Source organism: Asterias amurensis, chromosome 2 (genome assembly GCF_032118995.1).
Source record: "Asterias amurensis chromosome 2, ASM3211899v1".
NCBI lineage: Eukaryota > Metazoa > Echinodermata > Asteroidea > Forcipulatida > Asteriidae > Asterias > Asterias amurensis.
In genome coordinates, this window is record NC_092649.1 from 12799862 (window position 1) to 12819169 (window position 19308).

Below are 19308 nucleotides of genomic sequence, written 5' to 3' on the forward strand. Positions count from 1 at the left end.
ATTATCTATCTATAGGCTATCTCCTATTGTTATTTTAATCAAAATTTAGATTTCTTGTAATGGGCCCAGCTAGCTGGGCCGAGTGAAACGGCGTCTAGATGAGTTAACAATTTGTCAACAGAGGGCGCTATACGAAAAGATGTGTTCACGTGATTTTTGTCCTCTAATATTATTGTCAAACGACGGATGCTGGGGGATGTGCCTCCTCCACGTCCGTGACCTTTACTCGTGATAAATATGGCTACCCAAGGAAAACCCGGTTGGGATTTTGACAAATTTGACGATGGGTCTTTGAGTAAGTACTAAGTAAATGAACGCATTAGAAAAATTCTATGAGGGAGGGGAAGTATTATGATTTACAGACAGTAACTCGTCCAGTCGGACAAAGCTATCTCATCTGTGCAAGACTAGAGTGAACCGTTTGAACACACACACACCCCCAAAAGAAAAAGCAGTCATTGCCGAAGATTTTGTACCTTTTCAAAATGTCCACAGATTTACATTAAATTTACAGGGGTTAAAGTTAATGATAGTGGAAAGCTTCCCTTTGAATATTGCTAACTGAGGTTCTGTAGTTTGTGAGAAATTAGTAAAACAAGTCGCAAAATAATTTTCGAAAATTGTTTAAGTTTACCATGTAAAAACCCATTAACCAGTTATGATAAACATAGCATAATAAATTAATACGTTTTTACATGCTGAAACTGAGACAAAAATTATTTGTTTAACTCATTTCTCAAAAACTATAGCACAAGTTCAAGGGAAGCTTTCTACTATCAAATCATTATCTTCACACTGTGTCTCCATGGTTTAATGCAAATCTGTAGACATTGACATTGTGTTTTGTGAAGGGTTTATGTACTTTTTCCTAACACAAAACACAATGTGACTCACATTGTGTTTTGTGTTAGGATAAGTACATAGACCCTTTATCGAAACAATTTTTTTTACATATAATATTTTATCCTTGCGTCGCCGTCAGGTCAAAATTACCATAAACACAACCATGACAACCAGGTATACCTAGCCCACTTGTTTGAGCTGTAAATGGCTCTTTTATAACATCAGTCTTATCCCTGGTGAATGGCGACAGTGATGAGAGTGAGACCGATGATAAAAGAAAGCCATTAACACTAACACTACAGCTCAATCAAGGTGGGCTAAGGTATACCGTATATGCTTTTTGGTTTACTTGGTTAGTAGTATGTGGTCGTAGTTGTACCTACATGACTAGTTGCGATAACGTAACCCTCCTGCCGACAGCAGAGGGTTACGTTATCCCACTATAGTATACATGACATGACCTAGTTGTAGGACCTTGTGTATTAGGACTTAGTCAATACCCCGCAAATGCAAGATCAGGAAACCAGTCATTCTATCAACTGATGCGCTCCTCGTTAAAATTCCCTACTGACAAAGAAATCAATGGCCCAGTGTGATTAACTATTAAGAACGGTCCTACTAAAAGCCGACAACAAGTCCAGAGCGCCGCCAACACGCCGCCAACAAGTTTTATATACCTCCAAAATGGCCAATAAACCATAGATATATATTAGAACTATATGTGTTCTGTAATATAAACATAAATTTAATGGAAAAACTTCACGAAAAGTGTGTATTTTTTTACCAGAAAAAATTTTCACTTGCACGGAAAGCGGTCGGACGCCTCTTGGCTTAAAAACCGTGTTTGTACCAGACCATTATGATACGGGTAGATTTAGCACTTATCAACAACAGAGGGCGGGCTTCATGTGAAGACCTTCAATGCAGTGTGCACAGTGCATGACGCCCACCCTCTATTGCTAAATCTGACTTACCCGCATCATAATGGACTGTTCCAAACACGATTTTAAGCCAAGATGGCGTCCGACCGTTTTCCGTGAAAGTTAAGGGTTTTTTTCTGGTTAAAAATTCACACTTTTCGTGAAGTTTTTCCATTAAATTTATGTTTGTATTACTGAACACACATAGTTCTAATATATTTATGGTTTATTGGCCATTTTGGAGGTATTTAAAACTTGTTGGTGGCGTGTTGGCGGTGCTCTGGTCTTGTTGTCGGCTTTTAGTAGGACCCATTAAGAACGTCCTTTTTTTAACATGCATCAAACAAGTTTAGAAGCATGTCTATCAAGGTTTGCCCCTACTCCTTATTTAGAACTATGAGGTTCGTTCCACTTGTTTCGTTCATTCCACTATCATCGTTTGTGGGGTCAATAGTGGTAGTAGCCTCATAGTTCTAGGAGTAATTAGCTCAAAGAGTCAATATGCTGGTCTTCCTCTGCTTCTTGAGGGAGTCCAGTATATTTGCACTATTAATAGGGTTATAAAACCTTGTAATACCTTATAATATAAGGTGCTACATAATTGGGTCTCAGAATTCATCACTGCAATTACCTATACCTTTCTGAGAGTTTGTATAGATACTCAACGCCTTGAGTACCTTGTTTGGTAGATACGTGCGCTATGAGACTTCCATCATCAATCAGGCTTGAATTTTATTTGACCCAGTACTAAGGGAAGATTAATCTTAGTCCATAGTTGAGAATACTACATGTATGACACGATAGAGTTGAAAGACACTACTCAGACTCAAAGTGAAACATTTAAGCCCGGTTCATACTTCCTGCAAATGCGAAGTGAATTTTGACTTCACAAATTCTCAACAAATAATTCGCAACAGTTGACTTTCAGAGCTCGACTCTTGCGAAACATTCGTTGTGAAAACAGCCTTGTGGTGTCAACATTCGTTTCACATTCAAATACGCAGGAAGTAAATATGAACCTGGCTTTACTTGAACATCACAGAGAGGTAAAATTATTTTAAAAGGACAGTTGGATTTGTCCAAGCCTGAGTTTACTTGACCAAAATGTAAATTCTGGCCTCGAGCCTGTGGTCCATTGTAAAACTCAAGCCCTATAGATTCTACTACATGTAAAACATTACCCAGTCAGTGAGTGAGCTGTCTTCAAGTGTCCAAGTGATAGGTGTAGAAACGACCATGTTTTCTTTTCTAACTCCCAAACTTGCGTCTTCCTCACAGAAATTGTTGGGGAAGTACAACTGAAGAGGTATGGCAAATTCCTTGAAGACTACGCTACTCAGTTGAAGGGCATTGAAGATGCCTTGGATAGCTCGATTGGTGATGCTTGGGACTTCACTCTTGATCCTGTCTCATTGCAAGTAAGTCTGCTTCCAATGGAAAACTTTATTTAGGTCAGCCTGTCTTTTTCATCTTTTTTTTTTTAGGGTTTTGATACCTTTTGTAGATCAAGTTTTTTCCATGTCATGAATCCCTACTCGCTGTGAATGGAGTTTTTTAATTTTTTTATTTTTTACTCATTTCTCAAAAACTACAGCAAGGAATATTTTAAAGGAAGCCTTCTTCGACTTTTTTTTAAAACCGTGTAAGTTTGATGTAAATCTGTGGATGTTTGTGTTTTGTGTCGTTCTAGAAGTACCCAAACCCTTTAATTCAATCATTAAATCAGGCATGATATTTTTTTGTACTTAAAAGTATGATTTCTGTTTTTTTGGCCTTTGGAAAAGTCAGAACAACTGTGATTAAATACAATGTAGCTTGACAAGTATGAAGCCTACACATGTACAACAAATGTATGTAAGTCAGCCCTTTTACTCTTAAATACAATTTACAATTCCCCTACTTTTTTTCCAGGTATCAAATATCATGCCTGTTAAATGTTTTATTTATAAAAAATAAAATGTAGGGATTTGAAAAGAATATTAGTTGTGTTTGGTAGTTAGAGGCAGTTCAAATCCTCTAGCTTAGCAGTGGGTGCCATGTTCTGTTTTTACAGGACTTGTGAAAGTATCATAGAGTTATATATAAGAACTAGAGGGCGCACTGGCCTATATATGTGCCCCGTATGCGCGCAGGCGGCCATTTTCTAAGTTGAACAAACAGGCATTGCTAAGCGTGTGTTTTTGCGGTCATTTTGTAAGTTGACAAAACAACATCACCTCAGCGTTCAATAAACACAACTTCCAACGTATTTTTCATATTCAACGCGCGTGCAGAATGGGGCGTGTGTCTCCTTGCTGTCCCGTCGCGTTTGTGCAAGAAGCATTACCAGTGCACCCTCTAGTTCTTATATAACTCTATGGAAAGTACTGAGCCTTCAGTATTCAGTGCTTTTCAAACCTGCTAAGGCACTTATGTTATAGGATTCAAACTACGTCTAGCTTTTGGGCAAGCTTGGGTGTTCTAGTGGTTAGACATCCAGAATGGCAAAGTTCAAATCCCATCCAAATAATATGTCTACGCTGGATTTTTGTTAAATTGTTTTTCACAGAACTCTGGGAGAGTGCTGAGTATACAGTGTTTAGCACATGGGTACTGGGCAAACACAGTTTTAATTACTTGTGTATTTTTTTTAAAGCTTGGTTCGTGATCCACAAGAAAGAGAACGTAAAAACATGATGTAAACTTTTGAGTTGGCAAGGAAATTTGCTTTGTTTTTAAAGACACTGGACACTATTGGTAATTGTCAAAGACCAGTCTTCTCACTTGGTGTATCTCAACATATTGCATAAAATAACAAACCTGTGAAAATTTGAGCTCAATTGGTCTTCGAAGTTGCGAGATAATAATGAAAGAAAAAACACCCTTGTCACACAAAGTTGTGTGCTCTCAGATGCTTGATTTCGAGGCCTCAAATTCTAATTCTGAGGTCTCGAAATCACAATGTGAAAATTACTTCTTTCTCGAAAACTACGTTAATTCAGAGGGAGCTGTTTCTCACAATGTTTTAACCTCTCCCCATTACTCATTACCTAGTAAGGTTTTATGTTAATAATTATTTTGAGTAATTACCAATAGTGTCCACTGCCTTTAACGGACCCTTCCCATGAAATATGCTAATTACATTCACGCATGCGTACATACCCTGTTGGTTGGCAAACGCCATAGAGTTGTGTACTGAGCAGACGCGCAATAGCGTCTGCGTCACGCAGCCATTAGTCGTGTACAAAACAGCGCGATGTTCCCTCATTCTGCCAACCAAAATGTTAGTGCGCACGCGCTATGTGCAATTTATATATATTTCATGGGAAGGGTCTATTGTAGTTTGTGTGTTGACCATTACTAGACTTTGTAGCGTAGGGGGGGGGGTGGTGGAGGGGGTAGTGTTTAAAGAAAACCAATAGCTATTGTTTTCTTATCCAGTCTTGTTATGTCATGCACCTCGATCTCTCTTGTGCTAGTAGAAGCTCTTTGAAATCTATAACTTATGAGGTTGAAATTGTGTAATGTCAACGCCTGCTGAAATTTAATCTTAGTTTTAGACCTTTTTTGTTAGCAGTTACTTTGCACCCCTGCCTTTATTTTGTTCTTTATTTATGGCATTTCTGCATTACATCCCAAGAGGGAATAGTTCTGAATTTAAAAGTGATGGGGCCATGAAACAAGTTGATGAAAAAAACAGTTCTTTGGAAAGTAAATTAATTGTTGTTATTGATTGCTGCATGGCTATCAATTGGAAACATTGAAAATTGAAATTGAGTTTTCTGTTTTTTACTTCATTCATATGTTTTTTTTTGCATTTGTTTTCATTTCGCAGTTTCTGCCCTACGAGCAGACAAGTATCTTAGAACTGATCAAGACAGATAATAAGGTGAGAGAGTTTTCTTTATACAAATTTGAAGATGGTGCCTTTCTCTCCATTTAATCCTCACTTTCTTTTATGATTATATTTTTTCTGGTTGTGAAAGTGAACTGTAGCTCGCAAGCCTAAGGAAACCTGTAAACAAGGGTGCCTGCTGTGTGAACCAGAAACATCATGCTTAACCCTTACATGTACTCTTCTTCAGTTCTTTTGTATGCACTACCAACCCTGGTTCATGAGACCTATGGCTTAAAGGAACACGTTGCCTTTGGTCGGACGAGTTGGTCTATAAAAAGCGTTTGTAACCGTTTGTTATAAAACGCATTGGTTAGAAAGACGTTTTAAAAGTAGAATACAATGATCCACACAAATGTGCCTCGAAATTGCTTGGTTTTCATTTTACTTAGCGAACTAACACGGTCGGCCATTTATGGGATTCAAAAATTTGACTCCCATAAATGGCCGACCGTGTTAGTCGACAATGTAAAAGGAAAAATTGGCAATTTCGAGGCATGTTTGTGTGGATCATTGTGTTCTACTTTAACAACATCTCTCTACTCATATGCATTTTATAACAAACGGTTACAAACGCTTTTCAAAGACCAACTCGACCGATCCAAGGCAACGTGTTCCTTTAATGTTCAATCTGCAGGACAAGGAACTGGTATATTTAGGTGTCTTGCTCGAAGACAATTATAAGTGCCAAGACTGGGACTCAAGCTCAAACTCTGCTGATCAGAGAAACCAGGGGTCAATTCATAGAGCTGCTTTTTTTTTTAACAGAAAATACTGCTGAGCAGTTTTCTGCTATAAGCAAACAATTAGCAGGATACCAGTCACAGATGGTACATGTGATAATATGGTAATTTGTTTGGTAATCTTATTCTGGTTAGCATAATTTTATTCTGCTTAGCTACTTTTTGTGCTTTTAAAGCAGCTTTATGAAATTGGGTCCAGAGCTTGAGTCCAGTGCTCTTGAACTGCTCGGCCATGACACACTAATTATAATGACCACGCTGCTGAGAATTGTCGACTCAGTGCTACGTTATAAGGTTGTTAGTTGCACCTTCATCCATAATCAAAGGCTTTTAAATGTGTAACGCATAAACAAAAATAAAAAGTCGCAAATAAATGAGTGTATCTTTTTGCTAATTTCTTAAATGGAGACCATTCTCGACCAATAAACTTCGTTTACTGGGAGCTCCAAAGTATGCAATACCATGCAATTTATGCATACAAACTGCACCAACAATCTTGTAGCCCTTGAGCGGATGACTTGTAACAACCACTAAAACTGAGAAAATAGAATTAGCTGTTGCAAACAACTTACCAACCAAATGGACCGAGAGTATATGCAAAAAATAGTTAATGGCCTGACGTTTCGACCCTAGCAGAGTCTTTCTCGAAGGCTAAGTGACTGCATTTAGCCTTCGAGAAAGACTCTGCTAGGGTCGAAACGTCAGGCCATTAACTATTTTTTGCAACCACTAAAACTGTTAGACTCTGATTGTTACTAGTAGGCCCACTGATGATGGTGCTATGCCTGGCTTGATCCAGTGTACAGTGTTGATTAGTTTTCTTCTATTAGTTTCCTCCTTAGTCCAACCGAATCAAACAAAACATACAGTTTGATTTCTAAGGGTTTCATTTGGTTTAGTTGGTTTAAGTGAACTGAATGATAAAGGTGCTGATTGGAGTGTTGAGAAATTGAAGAGATGGTGTTTGAATGAGTCAGTAAAACTTGCTTCTTTAGCCACTACTTTGTAGCCTTGTAAAGCTAGTCAAGGAGCCCATTGTTTTAAATCTCCTACAATTTTGCTATTTAGAATGGTTCCTTTTTTTAAGACTTGAACCTATGCTCTAAAACACAAATAGTGTGTTGCAAATCCTAGTTGCAATGTGTGAAAAAGCACAAATTTGCCACCGGAAATACAACTAACGGAACATACAGTTAAAGGTACTCTATTTTGTGGAGTCGAAAAATGTTGGAGCGTATTCTGTCATAAAACACACAAAAGTAAAACACCTTTTTAAAGATTTGACAAAACACTTTTTATTGCCCAAAACCCCAAATCTGAAAGCAATATATCCCATTTATATGAGCAATTGGTGAGTAACACCCGTTAGACGCACCAAAGTCGCGCCAACCAAAATAGATTCGGAGCGAACTTAACATAACATTTTCATTGGTTCATGACAAGATCAACATCTGAAACCAAGGCGCTCCAGAGTCGTTCCGAACGACTGCAACAGTTGATCTTTTGACTTGTAGCGCGTCCAGGCGCTCCTAATTGTTTCAAACGTCAAACTTTTCATGTACTTAATTCAGAGTTTGGTTCAGTGCGACTCTGTAGTGCCTACTCTGAAACGGGTGTTATATTTGAATAAGATCGGGTACAGAATCACAAGTTACCGCATGAATTCCTCAGACTATAGAGGCAGTTGCTTGGCATATGCGCCACCCCCACCCCCCTCATTTAAAATCTGAAATTTTGAGATTAAAAATTACCAGAATAAAATGTTACATTTTTTAAGCTTTTATGTCGTAACCCTAAAGTTGTCAAAACTATTTTCTATTTACAGGCAGACTATCTATTTGTTTTTATATCTACGTCAGATTATCTTATAATAAATTGTACATAAAATGAGCACTGAAAAGGGGCTTGCTTTTAGAGAAATGGAAAGTGGCCTTATTCAGTTTAGTTGGCCAGAAGTGCCCTCTAGAGAAAGTGATGCATCCCCTTGTGCCCCCTAAAATTTTAATAACACTTATTTAACAATAGTGGCTTCATATAGCGATCGAATCCGTCACTCAGTGAGGCTCGAGTTGCTTCAGCATTCAGTTTTTCCCTTCACGGTATGCAAATCTTCCTTTTGAAGTATAAGACCTATTTTATTTTCATAGCACCCTGTAATGGTTTAAACAAGGTGCTGTGGTGTAATATGCAGCCAATCAAACCAGAAACATCGGGGGGCAACCCCTTCTCTTTTCGATAAGTGCACTTGGTTCTTTACGTGCACTACACAACACACAGGACCGCTTGCTTTACATCCCCTCCAAAGGACAAAGCAATAATGTAAGTGTCTTGCTTAAAGACACAAGTGTTACAAGGGGGATTCGAACCCACACTCAGAAACACAAGATCTTGAGGCCGGTGCAAAATGGCGAATATGGAGTCACCACTTTATGAAAATACAAAAGTGCAAATTAAAGGAACACGTTGCCTTGGATCGGTCGAGTTGGTCTTTGAAAAGCGTTTGTAACCGTTTGTTATAAAATGCATATGGTTAGAAAGATGATTTAAAAGTAGAATACAATGATCCACACAAATTTTCCACACAAATTTTCCTCGAAATTGTGTGGTTTTCCTTTTACTTTGCGAACTAACACGATCGGTCATTTATGGGAGTAAAAAATTTGACTCCCATAAATGGCCGACAGTGTTAGTCGGTGAGGTAAAAGGAAAACCACGCAATTTCCAGTGATACTTGTGTGGATCATTATATTCTACTTTTAAAATATCTTTCTAATCATATGCATTTTATAACAAACGGTTACAAACGCTTTTCAAAGACCAACTAGATCGATCCAAGGCAATGTGTTCCTTTAAGTAATTATTCTGATCATCAAATTTAAGAAGAAAAACATGAATAGTGCCAATATTTATGAAATTATGTTTCTCCTGGCTGGTGAAGTTAATGAGATGGTAACAGCCCAACTTGATAATCAAAGCAAATTGTTGCAGCCTGCAAACTATTAAACAAGAATTGTTGCTGACTGCAAACTAAAAAGAATGCAGCGCTCACACATAATTCTTTTACAGTGCCCAATTTCATAAAGCCTTTTAAAGACACTGGACACTATTGGTAATTGTCAAAGACCAGTCTTCTCACTTGGTGTATCTCAACATATGCATAAAATAACAAACTTGTGAAAATTTGAGCTCGAAGTTGCGAGATAATAATGAAAGAAAAAACACCCTTGTCACACAAAGTTGTGTGCTTTCAGATGCTTGATTTTGAGACCTCAAAATCTAATTCGGAGGTCTCGAAATCAAATTCCTGGAAAATTACTTCTTTTTCGAATTCAGAGGGAGCTGTTTCTCACAATGTTTTAACCTCTTATCAACACCTCCCCTTTACTCGTTCTATGCTAATTATTATTTTGAGTAATTACCAATAGTGTCCAACTCATTAAGCAGAAAATACTGCTTGTAGCAAATTTCATTGTAAAAGCAAAACTTAATAGTGAGGCACCAGTTGCAAAAATGTAAACTTTATGAAAATTTGGATGGTAACCAGTTTCTGTTATGCAAGATTTGTCTATGCTTAGCATGTTTTTATGCTTACGTAGGCTTTATGAAATTCGGCCCAGGACAGAATCAAATTAAGAAAAGAAAACTATGTACACAGTTTTTACAAATGAACTGTTTCTATTTGAACAAGCACTAATAGAAGATTGATCTCATCTGTCTTAAAGCGAGTAAAACTTCAATACTAGAATAGAATTCAGTAGACATTTATCAGACGCAAAGTCATTATATGAGAGTCTTTTTTGTACAGTGAGTGACTAAAGTCAGGTGGTACTATCCAATCGAACACATGACTGCCAGTTACTGGCCCATCGCTACAATCACTGGCCTCTGGTTCCAGTGTATATTTCCAGCCTTGGATGATTGTCAATGTTCTACATCATTAGATACTGCCATGGAGGGAGACCATTGTACCAATTTTAAAGCAATCCTTAATCTCCGGTTGATTTGCTGTGAGTTTTGCGTTTAAGTTAGGTGAGACAATTTGGATGTCTTGACGATTTCTACTTGGTTTGATGAGAGAATTAGACATGAAGTTGAGGTGTAAAACGTTTCTTACAAATTGCAGGAAACTCATTCTGGCAGTTATTATCATGCCATTTCCCATTCTCATTGCCCCTAGCCTGTTTTTGCATCATGGCACAGAACTCACCATTATTCTTAGGTTGATCTGGTGCCCAGTTACTATACTCTATGAGCTTACCCCTCTCAGAGCATTGCCAAGTGCCATCTTCTTCCAAACAGTTGATCCAACCTTTGCCAAAATCTGGACTACCGGCAATACCCAGACGGATCAGGTCCACTATGAACTCTGTTTCTTTTTCATGTTGAGGTACGGCTAAAAATCCTCCAAGTTCTTTGCACCCTTCTCTCGCATTTGTGAAATTGAAGAGTTGGGTTGTGACGTTGTAGCAGTAGTCACCCAGACTTTTCCAAGAGGGAGGGCATGGTCCTCTTGAAGGTGCAAAACATGTGTCTTCATTCGACATCGAAGACACAGTGAAGACACCCATAATAACAGGGATAATTACTGGCAGAAGAAACATTTCGGATTGAGGTGTTAAACTTTGAAGTTTAAGTTTTTATTACAATGGATCGAAGGCAGGCAGGCACTAAGCAGTCAAAATAATGTTTGGATTGGAGGAAAGAAGGTCCTCTCAAAGCAGTAAGATGTATCTACATGTAGGTCCTTAAAGTCCAAAGAGTTACTGTTACTTTTAAAACAGTTTAAAATTGAAGTTGAAGTCGAGGTATCTGTTTAGTAGATTGTAAATGTGTTGCACAGCACAGTGGTGTACGTACAGTGTTGTTCAGTCACGGACTTGAGGTACAGTAATGGAGTCACAGTCAGACACTATGTAAAATGAAAACTCATGGCCCGCCTAAACTGCTTGTCTTTGACTTGTGCGTCAAACTGATCTGTCATTACCCAGTTGCTTTGTACATGTTTTAATAAATGACAGTAAGGAACCGTGTCATCAATTTACAAAGATCATCTGAACCCAATTAGAGTCATCAATGATGAAGGACTTACGTCATTTAGCTGCCTTGTAATGTGTGTTTGCGCACAACTGACTCATTATGGTCGAATAGCGCCAATTTTTTTTATGAAAGACTAAAAAAGTAATAATTTCAGATCAAATTTTGACAAGTGATGTTGTTTCGCCTGGCTGCGCAGCTGAAATTAAAACTAAATTAATGGCATTGTACTTTCTTTTGTTTAAATTATCCTTGTGTAGGCCTTTTAATGCAGTTTTCCCTAATGACGGTGGCACAGTAATTGCTCTTAAAAAAGGTTCATACACATAATTACAGTAACTGCAAAAAACTTGTTCCTGCATGTCCTTATTAAAAGATTCATTAAAAGGGAGCTGTTTCTCACAATGTTTTAACCTCTTATCAACACCTCCTCTTTACTCGTTCTATGCTAATTATTATTTTGAGTAACTACCAATAGTGTCCAACTCATTAAGCAGAAAATACTGCTTGTAGCAAATTTCATTGTAAAAGCAAAACTTAATAGTGAGGCACCAGTTGCAAAAATGTAAACTTTATGAAAAATTGGATGGTAACCAGTTTCTGTTATATGCAAGATTTGTCTATGCTTAGCATGTTTTTATGCTTACGTAGGCTTTATGAAATTCGGCCCAGGACAGAATCAAATTAAGAAAAGAAAACTATGTACACAGTTTTTACAAATGAACTGTTTCTATTTGAACAAGCACTAAGAGAAGATTGATCTCATCTGTCTTGAAGTGAGTAAAACTTCAATACTTGAATAGAATTCAGTTAGACATTTATCAGACGCAAAGTCATTATTGACCGTATTCACCTGTCGTCATCATCAGAATAATCTTGCATGTTCCATATTGGGGGTCAATGTCATTGTGCGTTTTTCAGTGAAGTACGCATTTTAGGCGATGCAGCGTTTACAAGTTAACCTATTGCCAGCCAAAATGGTGAGCGTGGCACAGTCGCCACATGTGACGTGCATGCAAAGGGGTCAATATGAGAATCTTGTTTGTAAAGTGAGTGACTAAAGTCAGGTGGTACTATCCAATTGATAAACGCATGACTGCCAGCTACTGGCCCATCTCTAAAATCTTTGGCCTCTGGGTCCAGTGTGTTTTCTAGCCTTGGATGATTGTCAATGTTCTACATCATCAGATACTGCCATGGAGGGAGACCATTGTACCAATTTTAAAGCATTCCTTAATCTCCGGTTGATTTGCTGTGAGTTTGGCGTTTAAGTTAGATGAGAAAATTTGGATGTCTTGACGGTTTCTACTTGGTTTGATGAGAGAATTAGACATGAAGTTGAGGTGTAAAACGTTTCTTACAAACTGCAGGAAACTTACGGTAGCAGTAATTATCATGCCATTTCCCATTCTCAGTACCAGTATCCTGTTTTGGTATCATGGCACAGAACTCACCATTACTCTGAGGTTGACCTGATGCCCAGTTACAACACTCTATGAGCTTACCCCCTTCAGAGCATTGCCAAGTGCCATTTTCTTTCAAACAGTTGATCCAACCTTTGCCAAGATCTGTATGGTTCCCAGTATCTCCCAGATGGATCAGGTCCACTATGAACTCTGTTTCTTTTTCATGTTGAGGTACGGCTAAAAATCCTCCAAGTTCTTTGCACCTTTCTCTCGCATTTGTGAAATTGAAGAGTTGGGTTGTGACGTTGTAGCAGTAGTCACCCAGACTTTTCCAAGAGGGAGGGCATGGTCCTCTTAAAGGTGCAAAACATGTGTCTTCATTCGACATCGAAGACACAGTGAAGACACCCATAATAACAGGGATAATTACTGGCAGAAGAAACATTTCGGATTGAGGTGTTAAACTTTGAAGTTTAAGTTTTTATTACAATGGATTGAAGGCAGGCAGGCACTAAGCAGTCAAAATAATGTTTGGATTGGAGGAAAGAAGGTCCTCTCAAAGCAGTGTCTACTCTTTCAATAAGATGTATCTAGGTCCTTAAAGTCCAAAGAGTTACCGTTACTTTTAAAACAGTTTCAAATTGAAGTTGAAGTCGAGGTATCTGTTTAGTAGATTGTAAATGTGTTGCACAGCACAGTGGTGTACGTACAGTGTTGTTCAGTCATGGACTTGAGGTACAGTAATGGAGTCACAGTCAGACACTTCGTAAAAAGATAACTGCTTGTTCTTGACTTGTGCGTCAAACTGATCTGTCATTACCCAGTTGCTTTGTACATGTTTTAATAAATGACAGTAATAAATAGTGTCATCAATTTACAAAGATCATCTGAACCCAATTTGAGTTATCAATGATGAAGGACTTACGTCATTTAGCTGCCTTGTAATGTGTGTTTGTGCACAACTGGCTCATTAAGCTCGAATAGCGCCATGTTTCTTGATGAAAGACTATAAAAGTAATAATTTCAGATCAAATTTTGACAAGTGATGTTGTTTCGCCTGGCTGCGCAGCTGAAATTAAAAAACTCTTAACACAGCAAATTCCTAGAAGTGTGCCAGACAATGGCTCTTGGCATTGTGACGGATGGTGTTGATCCAAAAAGGCTCAGAGGGAAAAAAGCCTATCCTTATTAAGTCTGTAATTTTTTTTTGAGTGCCTTCATACACAATACCTACATGTAACAAAATATGTGTCTTCATTCTGCATCGAAGACACAGTGAAAACACCCATAATAACAGGAATAATCAATGGCAGACGAAAGTATCAAAAAAACAATCCTGGTTACATCTGCCAGTTTGAGTCGTGTGCCGTCATATAATTCATTTGGGATGGCATTAACCCTTACCCTCCCAAATTCTTCTATCCCCCTCCTCTTTGACAAAATGACGGATTCAGAAAGACCCAAATCACAATTGCTTATCACTAGGCCAGGCATTCCAATCTTATCTTAGCATTTCGGAGAATTGAGGTCGCCCTGCCAGGGCTCACTATCAAAGAGCTGCTTGAGCACAAAAATAGCTAACCATAATCATAGTTATGCTTAGCAGAATCAGGTTACTGGCCATAATACCATGTAAAAGGCAGCACTTCTGACTAGTTTCCTGCAATTTTGTTCTAAAATCAAATTTGTATGCAAGGGGTAAGGGTTAAAAAGCACGACCCGAGCCCATACCACCACCAGATTTAGGGAGTTGGTGTGTGGTGGTACAGGAAAGTAAGCATGATTATTTTTTTCATTAATTGCTTTGATGTGTGTTTTTTCATCTTCTCTTGTTAAGATCTTCAACAAGGTGATGACAGTGTTTGCTAGCCTGTGCTGTGAGATGAACAAACTTAAACATGAGGTAAGACTTCTTAATGGTATGATACATCAGGAATGAAGAATCTGTGAAATGTGGAGTTGAAGGGTCACGATTTTTGTGGCATTTGTAAAAGCAGAGGTCAATGTTAGTGTAATAAGCCACTTCGGAGTTCCAGCTGCGCATGTCTGTTACTGCTGACAACGCATGTTGTCTAGCTTCAATAACCTTTTGACAATACCAGCGGGTATTGTCACTAGGTTACGGGAGACAGACAAAATCCGTTGTCAGCAGTAACAGACATGCGCCACTGACATTCCGAAGTGGCTTATTTGTAGTAATGTTAAAAAAAATTGGCGCAAAAAGTTCAACCGTAATGTCATGAAAAATTACAGTCAATACTATTGTGAGATGCAAAGAATATTTCAACCACAGTGTCAGACCTGCCAACTCTCCCTGATTCTGCAGAAAGTTCCCTGAAAATAAACCAATATTGAATTTCCCTGATCGTTCTGGAAAAATAAATTCGTTTTATAAAGGGAAGATATGTTTGGTAATAACTCTTAAAAATAGCGGCAATACAATTTTTTTGTTGGTAACTTACAGTGCCAGCGTTTGACAGTGCATTTACATGTATAAAGCATTTTGAGAACAGTTTACCTTGAAGTAATGTGGTTAAATGTAAAAAGATAACTGAGATTGTGTATGCTTTTGAGGGATCATTCTTTATGCAATGGACATATTCGCTCCGGATTTCTGGCGATAACTCAAAAACACAACATAATCTACTTTTTTAGCTGTTGATTTTAGTGTGTACATGTACGTATTCATTTACATAGGATTAAAACAATTAACGGTTCGAAAAACCAAAGCTTCATGTAGACTTTGCCGTTAAAGGCCACGTCCCCCTTTTGTAAGATTGCATAGCATTGTAGATAGTAGAATTTGTTTGTGTGCTCCTATCATTAATTTTTTTTTTTTTTTCCCATTTTATGTGTAGGCTGAAACAAAGTTCTACCCAGGGGTCATGTTTTATGGTGAAGGAGGTAACGATAACAATTTTGGAAATTTTACTTCATTTTTAATGAAGCGTATTGAGCGTATTCAAAACAAATTCATCCGTTTCCTTGGCAACAACTTCTCTTGCCTCACTCAAAAGTCGTAGGCAAACTATAGACTTGACTTTTCTTTTTCAATGTGTCAATTCTAATTGTAACTGTATCATACTTTGTTCTCTTTTTCCCCCTTAAAGTTCCCCGTCCTAACCTCCGTTACCCTGGTCTGTTCATTGTCCCCCAAAACAGGGTCAATGCCACTACAAAGTGCTTTATACACTGTCTCACCTCCCTGTTTAAAGGAACAAGTTGCCTTGGATCGGTCGAGTTGGTCTTTGAAAAGCGTTTGTAACCGTTTGTTATAAAATGCATATGAGTAGAAAGATGTTGTAAAAGTGAATACAATGATCCACACAAACATGCCTCGAAATTGCGTGGTTTTCCTTTTACCTCGTCGACTAACACGGTCGGCCATTTATGGGAGTCAATTTTTTGACAACCATAAATGGCCACCGTGTTAGTTCGCACATTTTCGAGGCAAACTTGTGTGGATCATTGTATTCTAATTTTAAAACATCTTTCCAAAGATATGCATTTTACAAAAAACGGTTACAAACGCTTTTTAAAGACCAACTCGTCCGATCCAAGGCAACGTGTTCCTTTAATTCAATCACCCAAACCAACCCTTCCATCTACATTTTCCACCAATCCATCTCTGCCTTCAAAGTCCAAGTCAAGCAAGTGCTCCAGCCCTCCCCCTCACCCATCTTGCCTCCCTAGTGTTTAGTCAAATAATTGTCATATTGGGTCTTTCATGTTTTCGGTCTGTGCTTTTATGGGTTTTCTGCTCTTGCCATGTGGGTATGTGTTTTGTATAATTTGTTTGTATGTTTTTAAATGTTTGATTAGTTCGTGGTACGAGCGACGACTTGTCATAACTACAAATGACTATATTTCTTTTAATCAACCACGTTCAAATAGCTGTACTGTAACTGTAAAGCTCCCCTTGCACTCGTCCCATTTCCCTTAATTTTTTTTTTGGGGGGGGGAGGGGGAACACAAAACAATCATTTTGTTAAGTATGTTCAGAGGTAATGTCAAAATTAAATACCGATAATATAATAACCATTGAGCTTTATGACTGCCAATTACTTCACTCAAAGATAATGATAATGAGAGAAATGGCGGGTTTGCTTGTTGGAAAAAAGACTCTGCAAGTCTCGGCAAACGAAGATGTCATTTTTTTCTGAAATGAAATCGTTATTTCAAATTATGTCTATAAAGAAAAACTGATACTAATTAATACAGTTTTAACAAATTGAGTTTTAGCTTTTATAATAACTACTGAAACATTTGAACGAGATGTAACTTGTGTTTGTTGTGTGTCTCACAGAGCCTGAGACTGGCTTGGAGGAAGGTGAAGCCCAGGTACAGATGGGACGAATGATGCCCTTCATTCAGGTAACTACTGTATGGCCGTGATATTTTCCCTACTTAAATATCTGATTTCTGATTTTGTTCTGCTCTCAGAAAAAATTAGTGAATCTTGTTTTTAATTGTCAATAAAAGCCTGTATCATGTTTTTCTACCTTATTCCAAGGGCCAAAAAGCATGGCTGTAACTAGCTAAACTTCAACTGTAACAAGCATCTTGTATTTGTGTAGCATCACAGAGGACCCCCCCCCCCCCCTCACACACACACACATGTAGAATGATAACCTAATTATGGAACCAATTCACGCCAATAGATATAAACATTTTGCAACCTAATTGTGATACGTTGTACATGTAAAACACATTTTAAAGGGACACATTGCCTTTGGCTACGTTTATATAAACGAAACCATTGGTTATGAAATATAATCACACACAAATATCTGTGGAAGTTCTGTGGTTTTCTTTTTATTTTGTTAACTAAACACAGTCCGTAATTTTGTGGAGGCACAATTTTGTTCTATTGACCCCTTGCACGCGTATCACACGGGGCGACCAATGCCACGCTCACTATGTTGGTGGGCAATTAGTTTACGTGTATTAACGCCGCATCGCCTAAAATGAACACTTTCGCTGCATAACGCGCAGCATAGAGTTAATATAAAAACGCACAGTGAAATTGCCCACCAGTATGGCGCATTCAAGATTTTTCTGCTGATGACGTCAGGTGAAATGGGTCAATATCTTGTTAGTTCACAAAGTAAAAGGAGAACCACACAATTTTAAGGGATGTTGTCATCGTGATCATAGTCTGCTTCGAACTCTCACCCAGTTTACTACACACCTTTGTTGATCGTCACACCACAAATCAAAGCTTTAAAGAGCGCTGTCATTTTTATCGTGCGCACATTTGCAGTAACTGGGTAAGAGTTCAGCATTTAATGTCTGGCCACAGACTTACTGTAGTCACGATGACAGTGCCCTGTGAAGCGACTGTAGATTGACTCCTAAAATGGCAGACCGTTCAAGGACAAGAAGAAGTCCTCAATTTATGATTTAAAACCAGAGAGTTTGATCGTAGGGCCTTGTCACACAATGACAACATTTACAGGAAACTTGGAGGCAACTAAACTGCACTTCTTGCACAAGGAACACCTCGGGAGTACAACATACATTTCTATATTAGTATCTTATTGTTCCTAATACATTAATTTGATTTGAGATTTGATGTGAATGTTTGGTCTTCATGGAGACTGCCTGGAAATTGTAAATACAATACTTTTTACGATGACTAGAACAAGCTAGTCGAAACATTTAGACCAATTTTAAAAGAACTCACTCCGCCTGTTGTGCACTTAATATCCTCTACAAGCTAAAGTAGTCACAGCCGATTTTTAACCTTCAGCCCAGGTAGTAGTTAATAATAAGCAGGACAGTTCTTTTCAGAACTGAGAAGTCTCTTGAATTCTGAAAATCTACTCCGCAGTATTAGTAGAATATAATGCAAGACAGTTTTCTAAAGAACATAATTGACCTGGCAAGTAGACACACACAGTGTTACCACAAACCAAATTATATACAATACTTTTGTCAAAAAGTCTATCATTCATCACTTGCTAGTGTCTTTCACTGCACAGTCGTCCCAGGTTGACTGTGACAGTGGTTGCCTGTAACTTGCCCCATGTGACATGAACCTTTAAGTCAATGGATTATGTTGCTTTATCCCCTTTACAGGATATGTCTTGTTTTGTCAACCGCTGTAATGAAGTCATCAAAGGCACCATACATCAGCTGGCCTCACTGTACAACAACGCCAAGTAGGTTTGAGTTCTTTTTGGGTGTTCAAGGTCAAATTCGATTTAGTGATTCACTTTTTTTCCAATAGATATTGGTCTGTTACCCCAAATAAATATACTGACAAAATAGGGAGACCACTATCATTTGGGCTAGGTGGCTCAGTTGGTAGAGTGCCAGCACATTATTCCAGACGCTCAAATCCCACTTGGGTCAATTCTTTGTTAAATCCAAAATAAACTATTTTTTACAAATTGAAGGTTCTCATGACACACAGTTAGCTTGGAGAAACCTTTCAATCAATAAATGCTCAAATAACCTGGAATTAATCTGAGTTTTATGAAGTA

General features: G+C 38.1%; 1 protein-coding gene across 1 annotated transcript in view; it reads left to right on the forward strand.

The window, feature by feature from the left end:
* Positions 1-181: 181 nt before the first annotated feature.
* Positions 182-19308, forward strand: part of LOC139954188 (WASH complex subunit 4-like) — a 78640-nt gene continuing 59513 nt past the window's right edge. The window contains exons 1-7 of the mRNA XM_071953890.1: positions 182-295; positions 3042-3181; positions 5578-5631; positions 14658-14723; positions 15679-15724; positions 17127-17194; positions 18902-18984. Coding sequence (XP_071809991.1) covers positions 238-295; positions 3042-3181; positions 5578-5631; positions 14658-14723; positions 15679-15724; positions 17127-17194; positions 18902-18984 — 515 coding nt within the window. The 5' untranslated portion in view covers positions 182-237. The remainder of the gene's footprint in view (positions 296-3041; positions 3182-5577; positions 5632-14657; positions 14724-15678; positions 15725-17126; positions 17195-18901; positions 18985-19308) is intronic.